General features: G+C 39.1%; 1 protein-coding gene across 4 annotated transcripts in view; it reads left to right on the top strand.

The window, feature by feature from the left end:
• Positions 1-16,993, top strand: part of nipbla (NIPBL cohesin loading factor a) — a 28,236-nt gene extending 11,243 nt beyond the window's left edge. For 3 of the 4 annotated variants that reach the window (XM_085294585.1, XM_085294587.1, XM_085294584.1), the window contains 37 exons: positions 289-502; positions 976-1,152; positions 1,296-1,469; positions 1,801-1,962; positions 2,055-2,161; positions 2,264-2,350; positions 2,574-2,805; positions 3,056-3,207; positions 3,302-3,382; positions 3,504-3,604; positions 3,808-3,937; positions 4,051-4,133; positions 4,443-4,575; positions 4,872-5,015; positions 5,180-5,266; positions 5,536-5,756; positions 5,850-5,952; positions 6,036-6,134; positions 6,340-6,486; positions 8,024-8,158; positions 8,268-8,366; positions 8,497-8,550; positions 8,641-8,749; positions 8,863-8,993; positions 9,208-9,348; positions 9,462-9,555; positions 9,826-9,980; positions 10,215-10,305; positions 10,506-10,679; positions 10,842-11,032; positions 11,296-11,403; positions 11,982-12,182; positions 12,736-12,882; positions 12,981-13,366; positions 13,466-13,640; positions 15,380-15,577; positions 15,680-16,993. In XM_085294585.1, the coding sequence (XP_085150711.1) occupies positions 289-502; positions 976-1,152; positions 1,296-1,469; positions 1,801-1,962; positions 2,055-2,161; positions 2,264-2,350; positions 2,574-2,805; positions 3,056-3,207; positions 3,302-3,382; positions 3,504-3,604; positions 3,808-3,937; positions 4,051-4,133; positions 4,443-4,575; positions 4,872-5,015; positions 5,180-5,266; positions 5,536-5,756; positions 5,850-5,952; positions 6,036-6,134; positions 6,340-6,486; positions 8,024-8,158; positions 8,268-8,366; positions 8,497-8,550; positions 8,641-8,749; positions 8,863-8,993; positions 9,208-9,348; positions 9,462-9,555; positions 9,826-9,980; positions 10,215-10,305; positions 10,506-10,679; positions 10,842-11,032; positions 11,296-11,403; positions 11,982-12,182; positions 12,736-12,882; positions 12,981-13,366; positions 13,466-13,640; positions 15,380-15,577; positions 15,680-16,042 (5,586 nt within the window). In that variant the 3' untranslated portion in view covers positions 16,043-16,993. The remainder of the gene's footprint in view (positions 1-288; positions 503-975; positions 1,153-1,295; positions 1,470-1,800; positions 1,963-2,054; positions 2,162-2,263; positions 2,351-2,573; positions 2,806-3,055; positions 3,208-3,301; positions 3,383-3,503; positions 3,605-3,807; positions 3,938-4,050; positions 4,134-4,442; positions 4,576-4,871; positions 5,016-5,179; positions 5,267-5,535; positions 5,757-5,849; positions 5,953-6,035; positions 6,135-6,339; positions 6,487-8,023; positions 8,159-8,267; positions 8,367-8,496; positions 8,551-8,640; positions 8,750-8,862; positions 8,994-9,207; positions 9,349-9,461; positions 9,556-9,825; positions 9,981-10,214; positions 10,306-10,505; positions 10,680-10,841; positions 11,033-11,295; positions 11,404-11,981; positions 12,183-12,735; positions 12,883-12,980; positions 13,367-13,465; positions 13,641-15,379; positions 15,578-15,679) is intronic. The other variant, XM_085294586.1, reaches the window with a different exon arrangement.
• Positions 16,994-17,101: the final 108 nt, after the last annotated feature.

The raw sequence follows: 17,101 nt of genomic DNA, 5'->3' as shown, positions 1-17,101 counted from the left end.
CTGCAGTGTCGACAACACGATGTGTTCACTGTTTGTTCTACAAGTTAAGACCTGGATATTTTTGGAAAAACAGTGGAATATATCTTTGTGCTTTGCTATCAAGACACTGGAAACTAACATCAAAATCACCAATTTCATTTCAGTTTGAGTCATTATTCACACCTTATTTTCTGTTCTGAATGAAGCCCATGTTTTCTTTCTAATTGTGTGAAGTGTGGAACATATTGATTTTTGAACTTGACTATACTGGATGTTTTTTCTCACTCCTATCTTATTTTTTCCTCCCAGATCAATCGTGACAAGGAAGGCAGTGGATCGACTGAAAGTCATATGTGGGGCCAGCCAAAAGTTAAACTGGAGAGGCTGGGATTGGTGCAGGACTTGGAGAAGCGCCCCAAGCCTGTAGTGGTTCTAAAAAAGCTATCAGTTGACCAGATCCAGAGGATCATTCGGCACAGCAAGTCTGGAAAGAACCGACTCTCCTCAGGAAAGTCCGGCAAAAGTAAGAAGCTGTTTTTAAATTATATTTACAATGTGTTTTTTCACTCTATACCAGTGGTTCCCAAACTTTTTTTGCTAGGCCCCCCTTTATTTTACAAGAGAAATGTAAAGCGCTGCTCCCGACGAAGGAAAAACCAATTCTGCAGGGGAGACCTACCTTGGCACTTGTGCAGGTGAAACCAAAGGGCAGATATGTTTCACCATATTTTCTAGTCTTTGGCTTAGAATGAAGTTGGTTTGGAAACATATTCACTTATGCTTCATCTCCTGCTTTGCGTTTCTGTGGGCGCCCCGCGCTAGCAGTGTCCAAGCGTTTTGTTTTTTCCCCCCCCTTTTCATATCGCGCCCCCCCACCATGGCTCTGCCCCCCCCCCCCCCCCCCTTAGGGGATGGGCCCCACACTTTGGGAAAGTCTGCTCTATACAATGAAATTATTTTGCTAATAATTGTATAATATTATTGTCAAATTTTCAGGTGGTATGGACCCAGCAGTTTTGAAGGAGCTGCCCCCAGAGCTGCTGGCAGAGATCGAGTCTACCATGCCCTTATGTGAAAGAGTAAAGATGAACAAGAGGAAACGAAGCACAGTAAATGAGAGGCCCAAATATGCTGAGGTCAGCTCCGATGAAGACTATGACGCAACTGGAGAGTGTGAGTCAATTCATTCAATTCTAACTTATACCAAACTATTTTTTGCAGGTTCTTTTACTAGATGTGAGAATTTATTTATTTTTTTAAATTTAGCTTCTTTTTTCAGAGTTTAGGCCTTATTATTTTATGCTAAATCTCTACAGCTGCAAGGAAGCGGCAGCGCAGAGAGAAAGACAGAGCTTGGGAGTTCGAAGAGAGGGAGCGCAGAGGGTCAGGGGAACACCGGAAAAGTGGGCACCGAGACAGCCGCCGAGGATCAGGGAGCCGCTACCGAGACTCATCTGAGGAAGATTCGCCGCCTCCGAGCATGAGTGAAGGTCTGTAATTTAAGTGCTACAAATGGTCTTTGTTTCCCTTCTGAAACATGTGTAGTAGAAGAGATTATTATGCCTTTGTTGGGTGTTCAAAATTAAATCAAACTGCCATTTTTGATTGTGGAGTTGGGTGTTTACATGTTTAAATGCATAAAAACACCTTAATTTTGCTTAATAGTATCAGGTAAATCTGATATGTGAAAAACTTGACAGCAGATTTTTACAGTAGATTTTTTTCTTGCACACCCCCTGAAAAAAAAATTAAATTTTTTTTTTAATTTTAATTTTAAAATTTTAATTTTAAAAATTAAAAAAAATTTTTTCTCACACTTAGTTGCCAGAAAAATGAAGATGAAGGAGAAGCAGAAGAAACGGAAAGCTTATGAACCCAAGCTGACCCAAGAAGAACTGATGGACTCTTCTACATTCAAGAGGTTCTTGGCAAGCATTGACAACATACTGGAAAATCTGGAGGATGTGGATTTTACTACTATGGGTAAGTATCAGTACTGACTGTCAATGTGGGTATGTTGGTTTTCTTATATTTTATTAGAGTTTAGTCCTAATTTATTGGTTTATGTTTTCTAGCAGGAGACGATGATGAGATACCTCAGGAATTGCTGCTTGGTAAACACCAGCTGAATGAGCTGGGTAGCGAATCTGCCAAAATTAAGGCCATGGGCATCTCCAGCAGGGTACTATATTCTATTTATTCATAAAAAAACATCATTTGGGATGTTGTGGGTTTGTAATGGTTCTTCAGATGTAGATCTAAAAACCAGTGTCTGTTCTTACAGATCCCATCAGACAAGTTGGTGAAGCTTCTGAATATCCTTGAAAAGAATATCCAGGATGGGTCCAAGCTATCCACCATGATGAACCATGTGAGTGCCCTTCCTCCCATATCTGGAGTATTTTTCTCCCTGCAGTGATGCACTGCGGAAATCTATATACAGAGACCATGAACAAAACATAATAATGCTGAAATAGCTGACAATCATAAAAAAATACTCCAGATTTCTTCCTGAAATACATAATAGCCTTCCTCATTCTGACACTGGTTTATTGATGTTGAAAGTGTTCACATTCTTTACTTTTTAACCACAGGACCATGACGCTGAAGACGAGGAAAGACTTTGGAGAGATCTGATAATGGAGAGAGTCACAAAGTCTGCAGATGCCTGTCTGACAGCTCTGAACATTATGACCTCAGCACACATGCCGAAGGCTGTCTACATAGAAGATGTCATAGAGCGGGTGCTGCAGTACACCAAGTTTCATCTTCAGAACACACTGTATCCACAGTACGATCCAGTCTACAGGGTGGACCCACATGGAGGTACAGGAAGAATTCTGCATTCATTTTTCTTTATTAACTTTAGAAACGCTTCATAAACTTAACATTAGTAGTAGACCAAATGATAAATAAGCCAGTGCCAGTTTGGCAAACTGAAATAGATGCTTGCTTTATGAAATCAGGAACAGTTTTTTTTTCAGCTTGCAAAATTATAGTATTTCTTAATTTAAGATTTTTAATTTTCTTATTATGTTCATTATCTTTTAAAAAATTACTTCTGTTGTTTTTATAGGTGGCATGTTGAGCTCGAAGGCAAAGCGTGCAAAATGCTCCACGCACAAGCAGCGTGTCATAGTCATGTTATACAACAAAGTGTGTGACATTGTCAGCAACATCTCTGAGCTCCTAGAGATACAGTTGCTTACAGACACCACCATCCTCCAGGTAAACGCTAAGAGTGTTGCACTTAGTACATTAGTGTAAGTCAGACATGCAGACATGCGTGATTTCTCATATTGTGCATGTCCCGTTCTTCCAGGTTTCTTCTATGGGAATCACTCCATTCTTTGTAGAGAATGTCAGTGAGCTTCAACTGTGTGCCATTAAACTAGTTACAGCGGTACGTCTGCACAAAAATTGAGTGTTTATTTAAAAGCATCCTTTTAGGGCATTTGGTCCAGAATGTTATTTTGCAATTTTTATCTTTTTTACATTTTTTTTTCATATTCTGCTGTATACAGGTGTTCTCACGTTATGAGAAGCATCGGCAGCTGATCCTTGAGGAGATCTTTACCTCTTTGGCCAGACTGCCCACCAGCAAACGCTCCCTCAGGAATTTCAGGTAACCCATTTTCCACACTAATTCACCTAAATTTGAGGCTATTCAGAGTTGCCAGGTTAATGCATGAATTGAGAGCTTTGAGAATTATCTGACCATCAATGTAGAAATAAAAATTGTTCAGACGTGTTGATGTTTTTTTTTTTTTTTTACTGGATTGTGCAATGCTAGTAACTTGTGATTTATCTTGACCTTCTGTGTTTTAGGCTGAACAGTTCAGACCAGGATGGAGAACCGATGTACATCCAAATGGTAACAGCACTGGTTCTGCAGCTGATCCAGTGTGTGGTCCACCTACCCAGTGACAAAGATGTTTTTGAAGAGTATGACACCAAGGTAGGTGCACAAGCTGACATGAAAACCCATACAAACATCAGCAAATATAGTTTTATTCAATACAACATGCAGTCAGACACACCATTTGCTCAAGATTTTTTTTTCTTCTTCAGGTGGATCAGGACGTGTTGATAACAAACTCTTATGAGACGGCAATGAGAACTGCGCAAAACTTCCTCTCAGTCTTCCTTAAAAAGTAATTTCAGATTGTTTTCTTCCTATTTATACTTTTTGATGACACTGTTGAATGTTGCTAAGATCCCTTTTGTCATCAGTCAACATTGAGACAAACTAGGAACGTTTTGAAGTAGCTGTAACTCTATAGGATTTTCCAGATGTATTCTGCCAGCTTGTTCAGCCGTATTAAAACTTCTGTCTTAATTCTGATCGTTGGCTGTCTGACCTTGATTATAATTGTTACCATTAATCATTTCTCATTATGCTCTCAGAGCATAGTTATTTTCCTGTTATTTATCCCCTTTCTTCCTTTTTTTGCCTCCCTCAGGTGTGGCAGCAAGCAGGGAGAAGAAGATTACCGTCCATTATTTGAGAACTTTGTCCAGGACCTACTTTCAACAGTGAACAAACCAGAATGGCCTGCTGCAGAGCTGCTGCTCAGTTTGCTTGGGAGACTGCTGGTTAGCATGACTAAGATCTTTCTTTAAACTGGAAATGCAAGTATTTTTCTCAGTGTTTCTGAGAACAGATGATCCAGATTAATAGCAAGAGATGACTTTGTTAAAAGTCATGGAGGCTCCAGGAAAGCAAATGTTCTTATTTTATACAATATTTTCAAAACATTTGTGTCACAGTTGATCAAACTTGACTTCTGTGGTTTATGAAAATCAACTTTATGACAGCAGTTTTTTTTTCAGACACACACAATGAGAGTGTTCTTGTGTTCATCCATTCCTGTGCCTTTTTCTCCTATTAGGTACACCAGTTCAGTAATAAGCAGACAGAGATGGCTCTGAGAGTAGCATCTCTAGACTATTTGGGCACAGTGGCTGCACGTCTGAGGAAGGATGCAGTGACAAGCAAGATGGACCAGAGATCAATTGATCGTATCGTACAAGAGGTAAAAGGACAGCTTTGAATTTAATGATTTAGGATACTGTTTTCTTGTTTTTTATGGGGACAGAAATGAGTAAAATGCAGAAAATGTGTTCTTGCTTGATGATTTACATTCCTACCATTTGGCACAATAAATATATTTTCCCACTTATTCTTCCCCGTTTAAAGTCTCAAGGCAGCGATGAGACCCAACAGCTACAGAAGGCTCTGCTGGACTACTTGGAGGAGAACGCTGAGACAGATGCCTCACTGGTGGTGGGTATTTTCATTAGGTTGAATGTGGTGAACTCTTTAAGGTTTAGATATAAGTTTCACATTGCATTTGAACTGGCTTTTGAGGAATCTGTTGGAAACTACCATATTAATAAATCTTTCTTCTCTTAAATAAGAAGACATATCTTAAATGGTTTAAAACAGTATTTGCTCATGTTATCTCTGTGTGCAAATAAAAATGTTCCTTACTGCAAGTAATTATTTTCTTTGAATGCTATGAATGTAATACTGAGACCTGTTTTGCATTCTAGTTTGCTAGAAAGTTTTACATTGCTCAGTGGTTCCGCGATGCCACCACCGAGGCTGAAAAGTCCATGCGTAACCAGAATCCAAAGGACGAAGACTCTTCAGACGGTCCGCAACATGCCAAGGAGGTGGAAACTACCGGAGAAATTATGCAGCGTGCTGAGAAGCGCAAGAAGTTCCTGCGCAACATCATTAAGACCATGCCAGCTCATTTCACCACACTGAAGTAAGAATGTGCGATATATCAGCAGTGTACTTTCTTTTATTTGCACAAGTGCAGTTGTGTGACTGTGCAAGTCTGTAACCTGCTTCTCAACAGAATGAACTCTGACACTGTGGACTATGAAGATGCCTGTTTGATTGTGCGTTATTTGGCCTCTATGAGGCCGTTCGCCCAGAGCTTTGATATTTATTTAACACAGGTAAGAGTGTGATTTTCTTTTTAGCAAAAGCATTTCAATCCCCCCCCCCCAGAGAAACATAAACATTCTTTGTTCTTTACCAGATTTTACGAGTCCTTGGAGAAAGTGCCATCGCTGTAAGGACTAAAGCCATGAAATGTCTGTCTGAGGTCGTGGCTGTTGATCCCAGCATACTGGCAAGGGTATGTCTCTATCTCTGTTTATAGTAGCAAGTGCATTAATTGTTAACATGTTTTTTTACTGCACATGATGCTGTCTTAACTTATATTCTTTGTATGGCTTTGCTCTTTCAAAATGTACTTCTTATTCTGCAGCATTCTGTTCAGAAGGTATCTTGTAATTCTTGTAGCTTGCTATATGCTGACTGATTGCTCTCTTTGTCTGCAGTCCGACATGCAGCGTGGTGTCCATGGTCGTTTAATGGACAACTCCACCAGTGTGAGAGAGGCAGCTGTAGAGCTGCTGGGCAAGTTTGTGCTCAGCAGACCCCAACTCACTGAGCAATATTACGACATGCTCATAGAGAGGATACTGGTAAGTTGTCCAGTCAGTCACTTATTCCCAGTTATGCTGTGGTTTGCATATAGGTGCTAAAGGCGCAAAAGCAAAAACCACAGCTGTGACTTCACATGCTAGGTCCATCGTGTGATGATGTCCACCACACCTTGAGTGTGACATTAGGATGCTGGGTTATAATAGCTAACATTTTTCAATTCTGTACCAATTGATTGATTTGGACATACGTGATGTTTTTCCATAGATAATGAGGAAATATAGCATTAGAATTATCATTACTATAATTATTTTAGCTTTTACACTGTTTTGGCATATTCATCATTGTACTGTGGGCTTTTAGGCTATGTCCACACGTACCCGGATATTTTTGAAAACGCAGATTTTTCTATGCGTTTGCACCTTTCGTCCACACGTAAACGGCGTTTTCTGAGATTTTTAAAAACGCCGGCCAGGGTGAATATTTTTGAAAACTCAGTTTTTGCATTTACGTGTGGACGAGAAAAACGGAGAAAACGCAGCGTCAAAGGTGTGCGCCTTTTTTGACGTCACACTGTGCGCCACGTTATTGTTTCGGTGAAATGAATTTCTACAATACTGTTACTGTTAATTGTACTCTCTGCAGTGTTTAAATGCTTACATATACACACACAGTTACTGTCCCTTCACACATACGACTCTGTTCTATGCCCCATCTTTGTTTACTATTTCTAGACTTCTGATTGGCCAACATTTCTACACGGTTAGGAATATATCACCACCTGTTGCTTTGGCATGTTCCTAGCAGCGTTTTCCTTCATTTCTGCCTTTACGTGTGGACGGGATTATTTTTTAAAACGAAAACGGAAAATCTCAGTTTTCAAAAATACCTGTGTACGTGTGGACGTAGCCTTAGTTGGTGTGTTTTTGCTTGGCCCTTCACTTGTGCTTTCATTGTTAAGCTGTCCCTAGCACCTGCAGGATGGTTTCTTACACAGATCAATACTAGTAATACTCATGTGTCTGTTGATGAACTGCATACATGTAAATATTGTGTTTTTCTCTGATTGCTGCACACTTCTTCTGGGCTAGTAATGCGGTTGTTGGCTTGTTTTGTGTTTGGTTGGGGTTTGTTTTGTTTTGTTTTGGAGGGGGGTACACCAAGTGTACATCAGAAATGTATTTGGAGAGTCCTAAAAAAATGGTTAATAGGGCACTTTCAGGTTTTCTATTGCGTAAGCTATTTAAATCTGTTTTCCAGCAGCAGTTTAAGATTTTAGGATTAAAAAGCACACGTGACAACATGCTGTTAGTACTAAAATTCAGGTGAACTCAAAGTCTTTCTAGTTACTCTCTGTGCTTAGCATCTGGGAAGTGAACAGTTGAGATTGTTGTCCCTGTTGTCATGGAAATGTTCAAGTGGGTTCATGAGAAGTTCACTCTTCATTACAGTCTTATTCTGCCACCTGTGGGTGAAAAAATGCTACTACACCAAATGCATACATTTCTCTTTTCTCTTTTTAAAATTCATTTTAAAAATTATACTTCAGTTTATTAATTTAATTCCTTTTTATTTTAGGACACTGGTATCAGTGTGAGAAAACGGGTGATCAAAATCCTCAGAGATATTTGTCTGGAGCAACCGACCTTCAGTAAGATTACTGAGATGTGCGTGAAGATGATCCGCAGGGTCAATGACGAGGAAGGAATTAAGGTATGGATCTGCTTACAGATGGTTGTTAAGACGTGGCTTCCATTCTTCATAGAATTCGTTGTAGATATTTATTATTTCATTTTTTTATTATTGCATTTCTTATTTATAGAAACTGGTGAATGAGACATTCCAGAAGCTGTGGTTTACTCCAACTCCAGCCCATGACAAAGAAACCATGACCAGGAAGATTCTCAACATCACTGATGTGGTACATTTAACTGAATTACCACTTTGTTGAATGATTTAAAATTATAAATGTAAAAAAAACCGTAGGGTGTCAGTTCTCAACCAGTAGTTGATGATTGCATATTATTAATCATTTCCTCTGATGTCTTTAGGTTGCAGCCTGTCGAGACACCGGCTATGATTGGTTTGAACAGCTTCTTCAAAATGTTAGCATTTGAGCTTCATTATATAATAGATATCTGTTTTGAGATCTGCTATTGTTTAAAACCTTATAAACATTTTTCTCCTTTCTTTAGCTCCTCAAATCTGAAGAGGACGCATCATATAAGCCAGCCGAAAAGGCTTGTGTTCAGCTCGTCGACAATCTGGTTGAACACATCCTTAAATATGAGGAGTCTCTTGCAGGTATGTTTGGATATATATTGGTTATATATTTAAATGTAAACGTATATCCTTGCCTAAGCATTGTACTTGTACTGTAATTTTGCATGTATTGTTAACTCCTTTTCCCTCTATAGAGAACAAGGGGGTGAACTCAACACGGCTAGTGGCTTGTATCACCACCTTGTACTTGTTCAGCAAGATCAGCGCCCAGCTTATGGTCAAACATGCTATGACCATGCAACCCTACCTGACGACAAAGTGTAATGTAAGTTGTTTCAAAATTACTAACGTTTTTTGTTCTTGAAGAGTTATTAATGTGATAATGTTTACTAGTATATACTATAACTTTATATTGTTGATTTGTAAAGATAATTCAGTTGTTAAGTTAATGATTCGATTGAAAGGGAGAAGGAGTACTTTCTTTGAGTTGATTTTTCCTAATATACTTTTATAACATTCATATTTTGTTTCCCCTGCAGACTGCCAATGACTTCATGGTTATCTGTAATGTGGCAAAGATTTTGGAGCTTGTGGTTCCTCTGATGGAGCACCCCAGTGCAACTTTCCTTGCAACCATTGAAGAAGACCTCATGAAGCTCATCATCAAATATGGCATGACGGTGCGTGGCAGCAGTGTTTTAACAAGTTTATATAAGTTTGCCCAATTTAAGTATATAAGCTGTAACCAGTTTTGTTAAAGAGGTAACATGATGGTTTATCTTCCTGTGTTCAGGTGGTCCAACACTGTGTGAGCTGTCTCGGAGCCGTTGTGAACAAAGTCACACACAACTATAAGTTTGTGTGGGCTTGCTTCAACAGATTCTATGGTGAGAGATGCTAATGCCTGGAGTAATAATGTTTGTGTTTTATAGGGATAGCATAGCTCTGCTGAAGTACCACATTAATCCATTCAAAAGCCAAAGAAATGTAACTATTTATATCCCACTGTTTCTTCAGAAGAGTGGGTTTAGTTTAGCCACAAGTTCTCCAAAAAACATTGCAGAAGGCCTATAAAATATAAAATTGCATTTTAAGCAGTCAGAGTTTGAATGGAATTTAAAAAATTCAATTCAAATGTTTTTTTCATCCCCTCTTAGGTGCGCTTAACAGGCTGAAGGTTCAGCATCAGGAGGACCCAAACGACACAAAGTTGGTAGCAAACAAGCCTTTCCTGCTGCGATCCCTCTTCACCGTGGGTGCCCTGGCCCGACACTTTGATTTTGATCTGGAAGAGTTCAAGGGCACCACCAAGGTAGGGTAGTAGTTAATGATTAATTATTGATTAGAAATGAACATTTCAAATGAAAACTGGGTCTAATTTTGGATTACAGCTTTACGTCCAGTTATCTTCTTCTTTGAGGATCTTGTCCACAACCACGATTGGCTATGATGAAGCAGCTCATTATGCAACTTTATGATTGCTGTTTTAAAAAATATGTATGAAAATGTCTGCAGTTTCGTAATTATGTGTTGACGTGTTGTCAAGGTTGTTATCAAGGAGAAAGTTCTTGAGCTGCTGCTATACTTCACCAAGCATGAAGATGAGGAGGTCAAGACCAAAGCCATCATTGGCTTAGGTAAGAACATAATGTTTTTTTTAGTGTGATTAGACTGACTCCAGGACCTACAGTGTCATTTTACCAGCTTATAGGACTATAATATAAAGACCAGAGATGAGCAAATGATTCCCTGGCCACAGCAGGTTGAGATCATATAGAAGGATGTGTCATTTACTTATTTTTACATGTATTTGATCTTTGTTATTCTTTTCACGCAGGTTTCCTTGTGATCATGCATCCCAGCCAGATGTTTATGCAGGAGGTGAAGTCTTTGTATAATGGCATCCTGGCTGACAGTGGCTCCTCAATTAACCTCAAAATTCAGATCCTCAAAAACCTCCAGACATACCTTCAGGAGGAAGACACGCGGATGCAGGAAGCAGACAGAGAATGTAAGTAATTTGTTTTTTTAAACAGCTTTTAGACGTCACAGTGAATAATATACTTGTTATAACATTTTGTCAATTCAAGTGATTTTATTACTTCACTATATAAAAATGAACATCGTCTAGAAGGGACAATCTGTATATTTTATGGTTTTTTTGTACTTGTAGGGAAGAAAATGTCCAAACAAGAGGATCTGAAGGAGATGGGAGACATCTCTTCGGGGATGAGCAGCTCCATTATGCAGCTTTATTTAAAGCAGGTGTTGGAGGCTTTCTTCCACACCCAATCCAGCGTACGTCACTTTGCTCTCAACGTCATAGCTCTCACGCTCAACCAGGGTCTCATCCATCCTGTTCAGGTAATTGAAAGCAAGAACTTGTCACGTGTCATTATTATATCACTATCAATAAATAATTGTTTGTGTTTGGTCTATTGATAGCACTTTTTTTCCTCAAAGTAATTTTTGTATGCAAGCATCTTAAAGCTAACCAATATTCATTAATTTGTAGTTATTGTAAAATCACTAGTTACTTTCATTTTAATCTGTTTTCTCTTTTTTTCATGAACAGAAGTAAAATGCATATGCATGTGAACTTCACTGCTTTTATCCTGTCTGTGTAGTGTGTACCCTACCTCATTGCAATGGGAACAGACCCAGAGCCCAGCATGAGGAACAAAGCAGACCAGCAGCTGGTGGAGATTGACAAGAAGTACACAGGATTCATCCACGTGAGTTGGTGTTTTTCATTTTTTTTCGCATTCCAGATTTAGGTCTTACCTTGTTACTTTTTGGGGTTTTTTTGTCTTCTTTTAACCCTCTTTAACTTTAGCACAAACAGCTGCAAAAAACAACCAGAATAACAGTAATACAGTATGGACAAGATGAGCCTTAGATTTGTGACAAAAAAATCCATCCGTGCATTTTCTTAACTGCTTGTCCAGTTCAGGGTTTTGGGGTGCTAGAGCCTATCCAGGTGTGTCAGGGCGAAAGGCAGGGTACACCCTGTACAGATCACAACATTTATTCTACCCACTGCACCATTTAATGCCAGAACAGTTTCCAGTCTCTTGAGAGATCATGTTCTGGATCTTCTGCTGTAAAGAAGATCAAAAAACATAACATTCAGGATTTTGGTCTAATCTAATGATAAATGTACCACAGCCATTCATTTATTCACTGTTCTTTTTAATAAAGTGAATGTACATGATACTTTTTTTAAAAGGAACATTATCAGTACAATAATTGTCCCAGTAGTTATAGAAATGCTGTGTTTCTAACACTCGTCACCCAATATATTTTATGACAGATGAAGGCAGTTGCTGGGATGAAGATGTCATACAGTTTGCAGCAGGCCATTAATTCATCTCGTAAATCCATCATAAGAGGATTCAGACAGGACGAGACCCACTCGGCACTCTGCTCCCACCTCTTCACTATGATCCGGGGGAACCGACAACACCGGAGGGCTTTTCTCATCTCGCTGCTGAACCTCTTTGATGACAGTGCTGTGAGTTAACCAGCATTCATCTTGGCACATGTTATGACTCCTTAGTGGCAAATGGTGTTTCCTAATTAACTGTATGCAATGTAAAAATATACTTTGAGTTCTTTGCTTTGTGGTAAGTGTAATAACAGGTGTGTTATGACAACTCTTAAGGTTAGAACTAGCCTGACATCATTATGCAAATGTAAATTAGTCTAGAAATGCCGCTGGTTACAACTAGATAGAATTACAACAAATCAGAACAACACAATGTGTACAATAATACCCATATTAGGCCAAATGTAAAGAGAGAAAAGGGAATCCAGACAAATGAAAACATGAGCTTTCAGATTCCTCTGGTTGCTGAGCTTGGATAACACTGATCTTAAAGGAAGACCTTTTTATTAAGCGACAAATGCTGAAGTTCAGTCTACAATATTACATCTTTTCTGATTTCACTATACACAGTTAACTTTTTATGTATGAGCATTTGAACTCAAATTGGGTAATATTGCACTGTTATTTTGTACCAAGTGCTAACTTTTGATCAAGCTCCACATTTCTTTTCTTTCTGCAGAAGACGGACGTAAACATGCTCCTGTTTATCGCAGACAACCTTGCTTGTTTTCCATACCAGAGCCAGGAGGAGCCTCTCTTCATCATGCACCATATAGACATCACCCTGTCAGTCTCTGGCAGCAACTTGTTGCAAACCTTTAAAGAGGTGGGGAAGACCTGAGATTTATTCTTTTTTTTTTTTTAAATCCAGAGAATTACACTGCTGGAACAAAAAAATATTAATAGATTGTCCTTTCTGTCCAGCTTCTTCTAAAGGAACCAAGACGTAAAGAGAAAAAGGTCAAGAAAGAGTGGAAGAACTCATCAGATGGAGAGGATGATGAGGAAAAGATGAACTGCGACTCTTGGAGGAGTGAAGATGCAGAGAACAGCAACGGTGAGGACAATGAAGACACTGACGACGATGTGGTACGACGGCCAAAAAAGACGAAAAAACCTGTTGCAAACTCGGAGAGCTCGGAGTCCGAGTCTGATCTGGAGGATTTGGATGTGGACGATGTGGAGAAAGTAATGAGGCTCCTCCCAGATAATCCCACAGGTCTCTTGGACTTTGCAAACGCAGTTCAGGGCATTCTGCTTCTGCTGGTGCTCAAACAGCATCTGAAAAACCAATATGGATTCTCTGACAGGTTAGTAATTGTGGATTGATTTAACAAACTCAGAACATCTGCCAAAATGGGACCTTGTGACTTCTACAACTGACCAAAAAATGTTTTGTCTTCCAACAGTAAAATCCAGAAATACTCTCCAACAGAGTCAGCCAAGGTGTACGACAAGGCAGTGAACAGAAAAGGCAACATTCACTTTCACCCACGACAAACCATCGACTTTATCTCCAACAACATGGCTCACGCCACGCTGACAGATGGTGTAAAGAAGCAGATAGTCAAACAGTATCTAGATGTAAGTAACAAAGCTTAATCAGCCTGACTAAAGTGTTTTGAGTTCACTGGTTTATATTATTGTCTGTCCTCTAAGCAGTTACACGAGTTTAGTGTAGAATTTAATTATCACACAAAAATGTTTTTTAATAATTTTTTCTTACTTACTGAACTTACTAAAATATGAGTTTTGCCTTAAATTTGCGATTCAAACTAGAGATGGCACGATACCACATTTTATGTCTGATACCGATATTATAAATTTGGATATCTGCCGATACCGATATGAATCCGATATAGTGTATTTTTTAATCAATAAAACTGTTTTTTTTTTTTTGTTGTTTTTTTTTTAATATCTTGCTGCATAAGTTCATACTCAAGTAAAAAAAAACAAAAAAAAAACCCTAAAGCTATTCTGTTACGGCTGTATGCAAAAAATACAGTGCACCCAAATTATTTCATAGTTCAGCAATACTGATCGATCTAATAAACTTAAACCTACTCCATCCTCCCTATTCTGGTATTTTAAAGAGTACTTAGCAGAAATATTAAGCAACCTAAGTAAGAGTTGCCAACTCCCAGCAAAAAAAAAAAAAAAAAAGGGAACCACCCCCCACCCTCGCGATGCTTAAACGACGTAATCAACTTTAATTTAATGCATGTGATAAAAAAAATAAAGGCACAGAAATCAATTATTTTTCCACAATAATTAAGTAGATTCAACATCTTTCTTCAACAGAACTGCAGACTGCACAGATGATACCTTCCCAAAGGGGAAAGTACTATAGCTTACTAGGGTATATTAGACTTAATAGTTACTATATACAGTAATGGACTTCTATACATTTTACATCAGATTAAAACTTTGGGTGTAAGATTCAGATAATTATTTAATAAAAGCTAGACATTTTAAATTACAATAAGAAAGAAAAGTATTTCTTTGTGCCCCCTTTTCCCCGTTAATGCCCTATCTGGCCCCCTGGCATAAGCTTGCTAGATCCGCCCCTGCACAGTTACAGCCGTCAGCTGCGTAGAAAAGGATCCTGGTGTAGAAAGTAATATTAAATAAATTCTAACAACAGCTTATCAAGCTTAAATGTGCTGCTGTTGTTCAGCCACTGGTTTCCCCTTTCTGGTGCAAAGTCGGCCATAAACAAACAAGAGAGACGGGAGTTGCTACAGAAAAGCCGATCAGCCGATCATTGATCAGTTTCATGATTGAAGTAGCAACAGGAGATGGGGAGAGAGAAGAGGTAGTCGCTCCATAAATCGGTTGTTAAGCTTAACGTGCGAATGCTTTACAAACATTCAGAGATGAACTTACCCACTTGCTTTACTTCTCTCTGGGATCACTTTCTCGGAGATGAAATGCCGGCTTGGTAGCAAGGATCCAAATGCTCAATCAGACCGCTGACAGGTCTCGCACGCCACAGCCTCTCTAATCACATGATGCATACTGCTCCGACGTGCTAAGGTTATGAGCTGAGTTACACCATGTCGCAAGTTTTGTGAGGTGCTTTCGTGATATTTAATGGATCGGATTAGATTTTTTATTTCTCACCGATATCCGATTCAGTAATTTAGGTCCGTATCAGACCGATACCGATATGTAATATCGGATCGGTCCATCTCTAATTCAAACAGACTGCAGTGAATATGAGTTTTGCCCTTTTATTCAATATTTGGTTTGCATGGTTATAACTGCTGATTAGCCTGAAGCTTCGTCTCAAAGTTGGTTTCTTTTCTTTTTACGTTTCACAGTTCAAAGTTCTGATGGAACATCTGGACCCAGATGAAGAGGATGAGGAGGGGGAAGCATCTGCCAGTGCGAACATCAGAAACAAAGCCATAAATGCTCTATTGGGAGGCTCCGGCCCCCTGTCAGGACCGAGTCCGCGCAATCAGGCCGGACCAGAGACGGATGATGATGATAGTGATGGTGACGAGAGGACCCCAGGGGTGAGATAAATGGATACACACTCTTTTTGTAAAATGCTAATTAAAAGCAATTGAGGAAATTTCTTTAAAAAAAATTTTTTTTTTGTTCTTTGCTCTCTACAGTCCTCTCGAAAGTCAAGGCGAGCAGGTGACTCCTCGGATCCTGGTCGGATGAGTGAGACAGTGGAGGTTATGGATGTGATTGCGCTTTGCTGCCCCAAATATAAAGACCGGCCGCAGATAGCTCGAGTCATCCAAAAGACCTCACATGGGTACAGCATCCACTGGATGGCTGGTTCGTACTCGGGGCCCTGGGCAGAAGCCAAGAAACGTGATGGCCGAAAACTGGTGCCTTGGGTGGACACTATTAAGGAGTCGGACATCATTTACAAGAAGATTGCCTTGACCAGCAACCACAAACTGAGCAACAAAGTAGTACAGACTTTACGCTCACTGTATGCAGCACGGGAAGGAGGGGCTAGCTAATGGCTCCAATGTGGTGGGGTTTTTTGTTTTGTTTTTTTAATTTTTTTTTTTTTTGGTTCCCCTGTTCCATTTCTACTTTATTATAAATCCTCCTCTTCACTGCTCCTGCTCCTTCTCCTCCTCCTCAACCTGCCACCTCCAACAACACAGCCAAACTTCACTGGATTCCTACCCTCCCTCTCTCCTTCCTCATTTTTGTAAGAAAACACGAGGGCAAGAATATTTGACACTACATACTTTTACATGAGTTATTCTTGCAAAAATGACACAAAACATAAGACTTATATTAGAGGGACTGCTCATGTTTCGTTTGTGTACAAGTTCAGAGGATAGAATCCTGAAGGCATTAAAGGAATAATACATCCCGATTATCCCTTAAAAGGCTATCAGAGACGAGACCTGGAGGGAAATGTTTTGTCGACATTGTTGTGGGAGCTCCTTCGCTGTTGTGCAGCAGATTCTAGTCGCTCATTTCTACTCCCACTGTATCATAGTTTAACACGACAAAAAATTAAAATGTTTATATCTCTGAAGACAAAAAAGCTGTAAAAAAAAAAAAGAATAAAACCTTAAGTGAATGTTGGAAATTAGTCTTTTTGATGTTCTTATTAAAGTGTTTTTGGAGTTTATTATACTACTAGCAACCGGATGGTTTTTTCCTTTTAGCTTTTAGATATTTGAGGAAAAAAACAGATGACAAAAAACAAACAAAAAAACAAGAATTTTTATTTTTGTTCACTTTTATTTGTCCATGCTGTACAATGGCAGAGTCCTCTGAATATAATTTATTCTATTTCGAACTACGCATGCAGTATATGTGGCCTATTGCAGGAGGATATTTTGTAAATGTAGATTTTGTTGTATTAGGTCACCCTAGTAATAAGAGGAAAGGGGATTCATACCCTTTTGGTGGAACAAATACTGCAATAAATTTTCTACTTCTCTTTGTCACTTGTCTGCTCAAACTGTTGATCCAATCTGTTCATCTTGCCAAAGTGAAGAAAATCATTGGACGGATATGACTGAGAGAGTCTTTACATGATGTCAGATTATAGGATT

Source organism: Mchenga conophoros, linkage group LG12 (genome assembly GCF_057382185.1).
Source record: "Mchenga conophoros isolate Kocher_MC1m ecotype Shallow Benthic linkage group LG12, M_conophoros_male_GT1.1, whole genome shotgun sequence".
Lineage (NCBI taxonomy): Eukaryota > Metazoa > Chordata > Actinopteri > Cichliformes > Cichlidae > Mchenga > Mchenga conophoros.
Note: the sequence above shows the minus strand (reverse complement) of the source record. Positions and strands in the feature narration are given on the sequence as shown.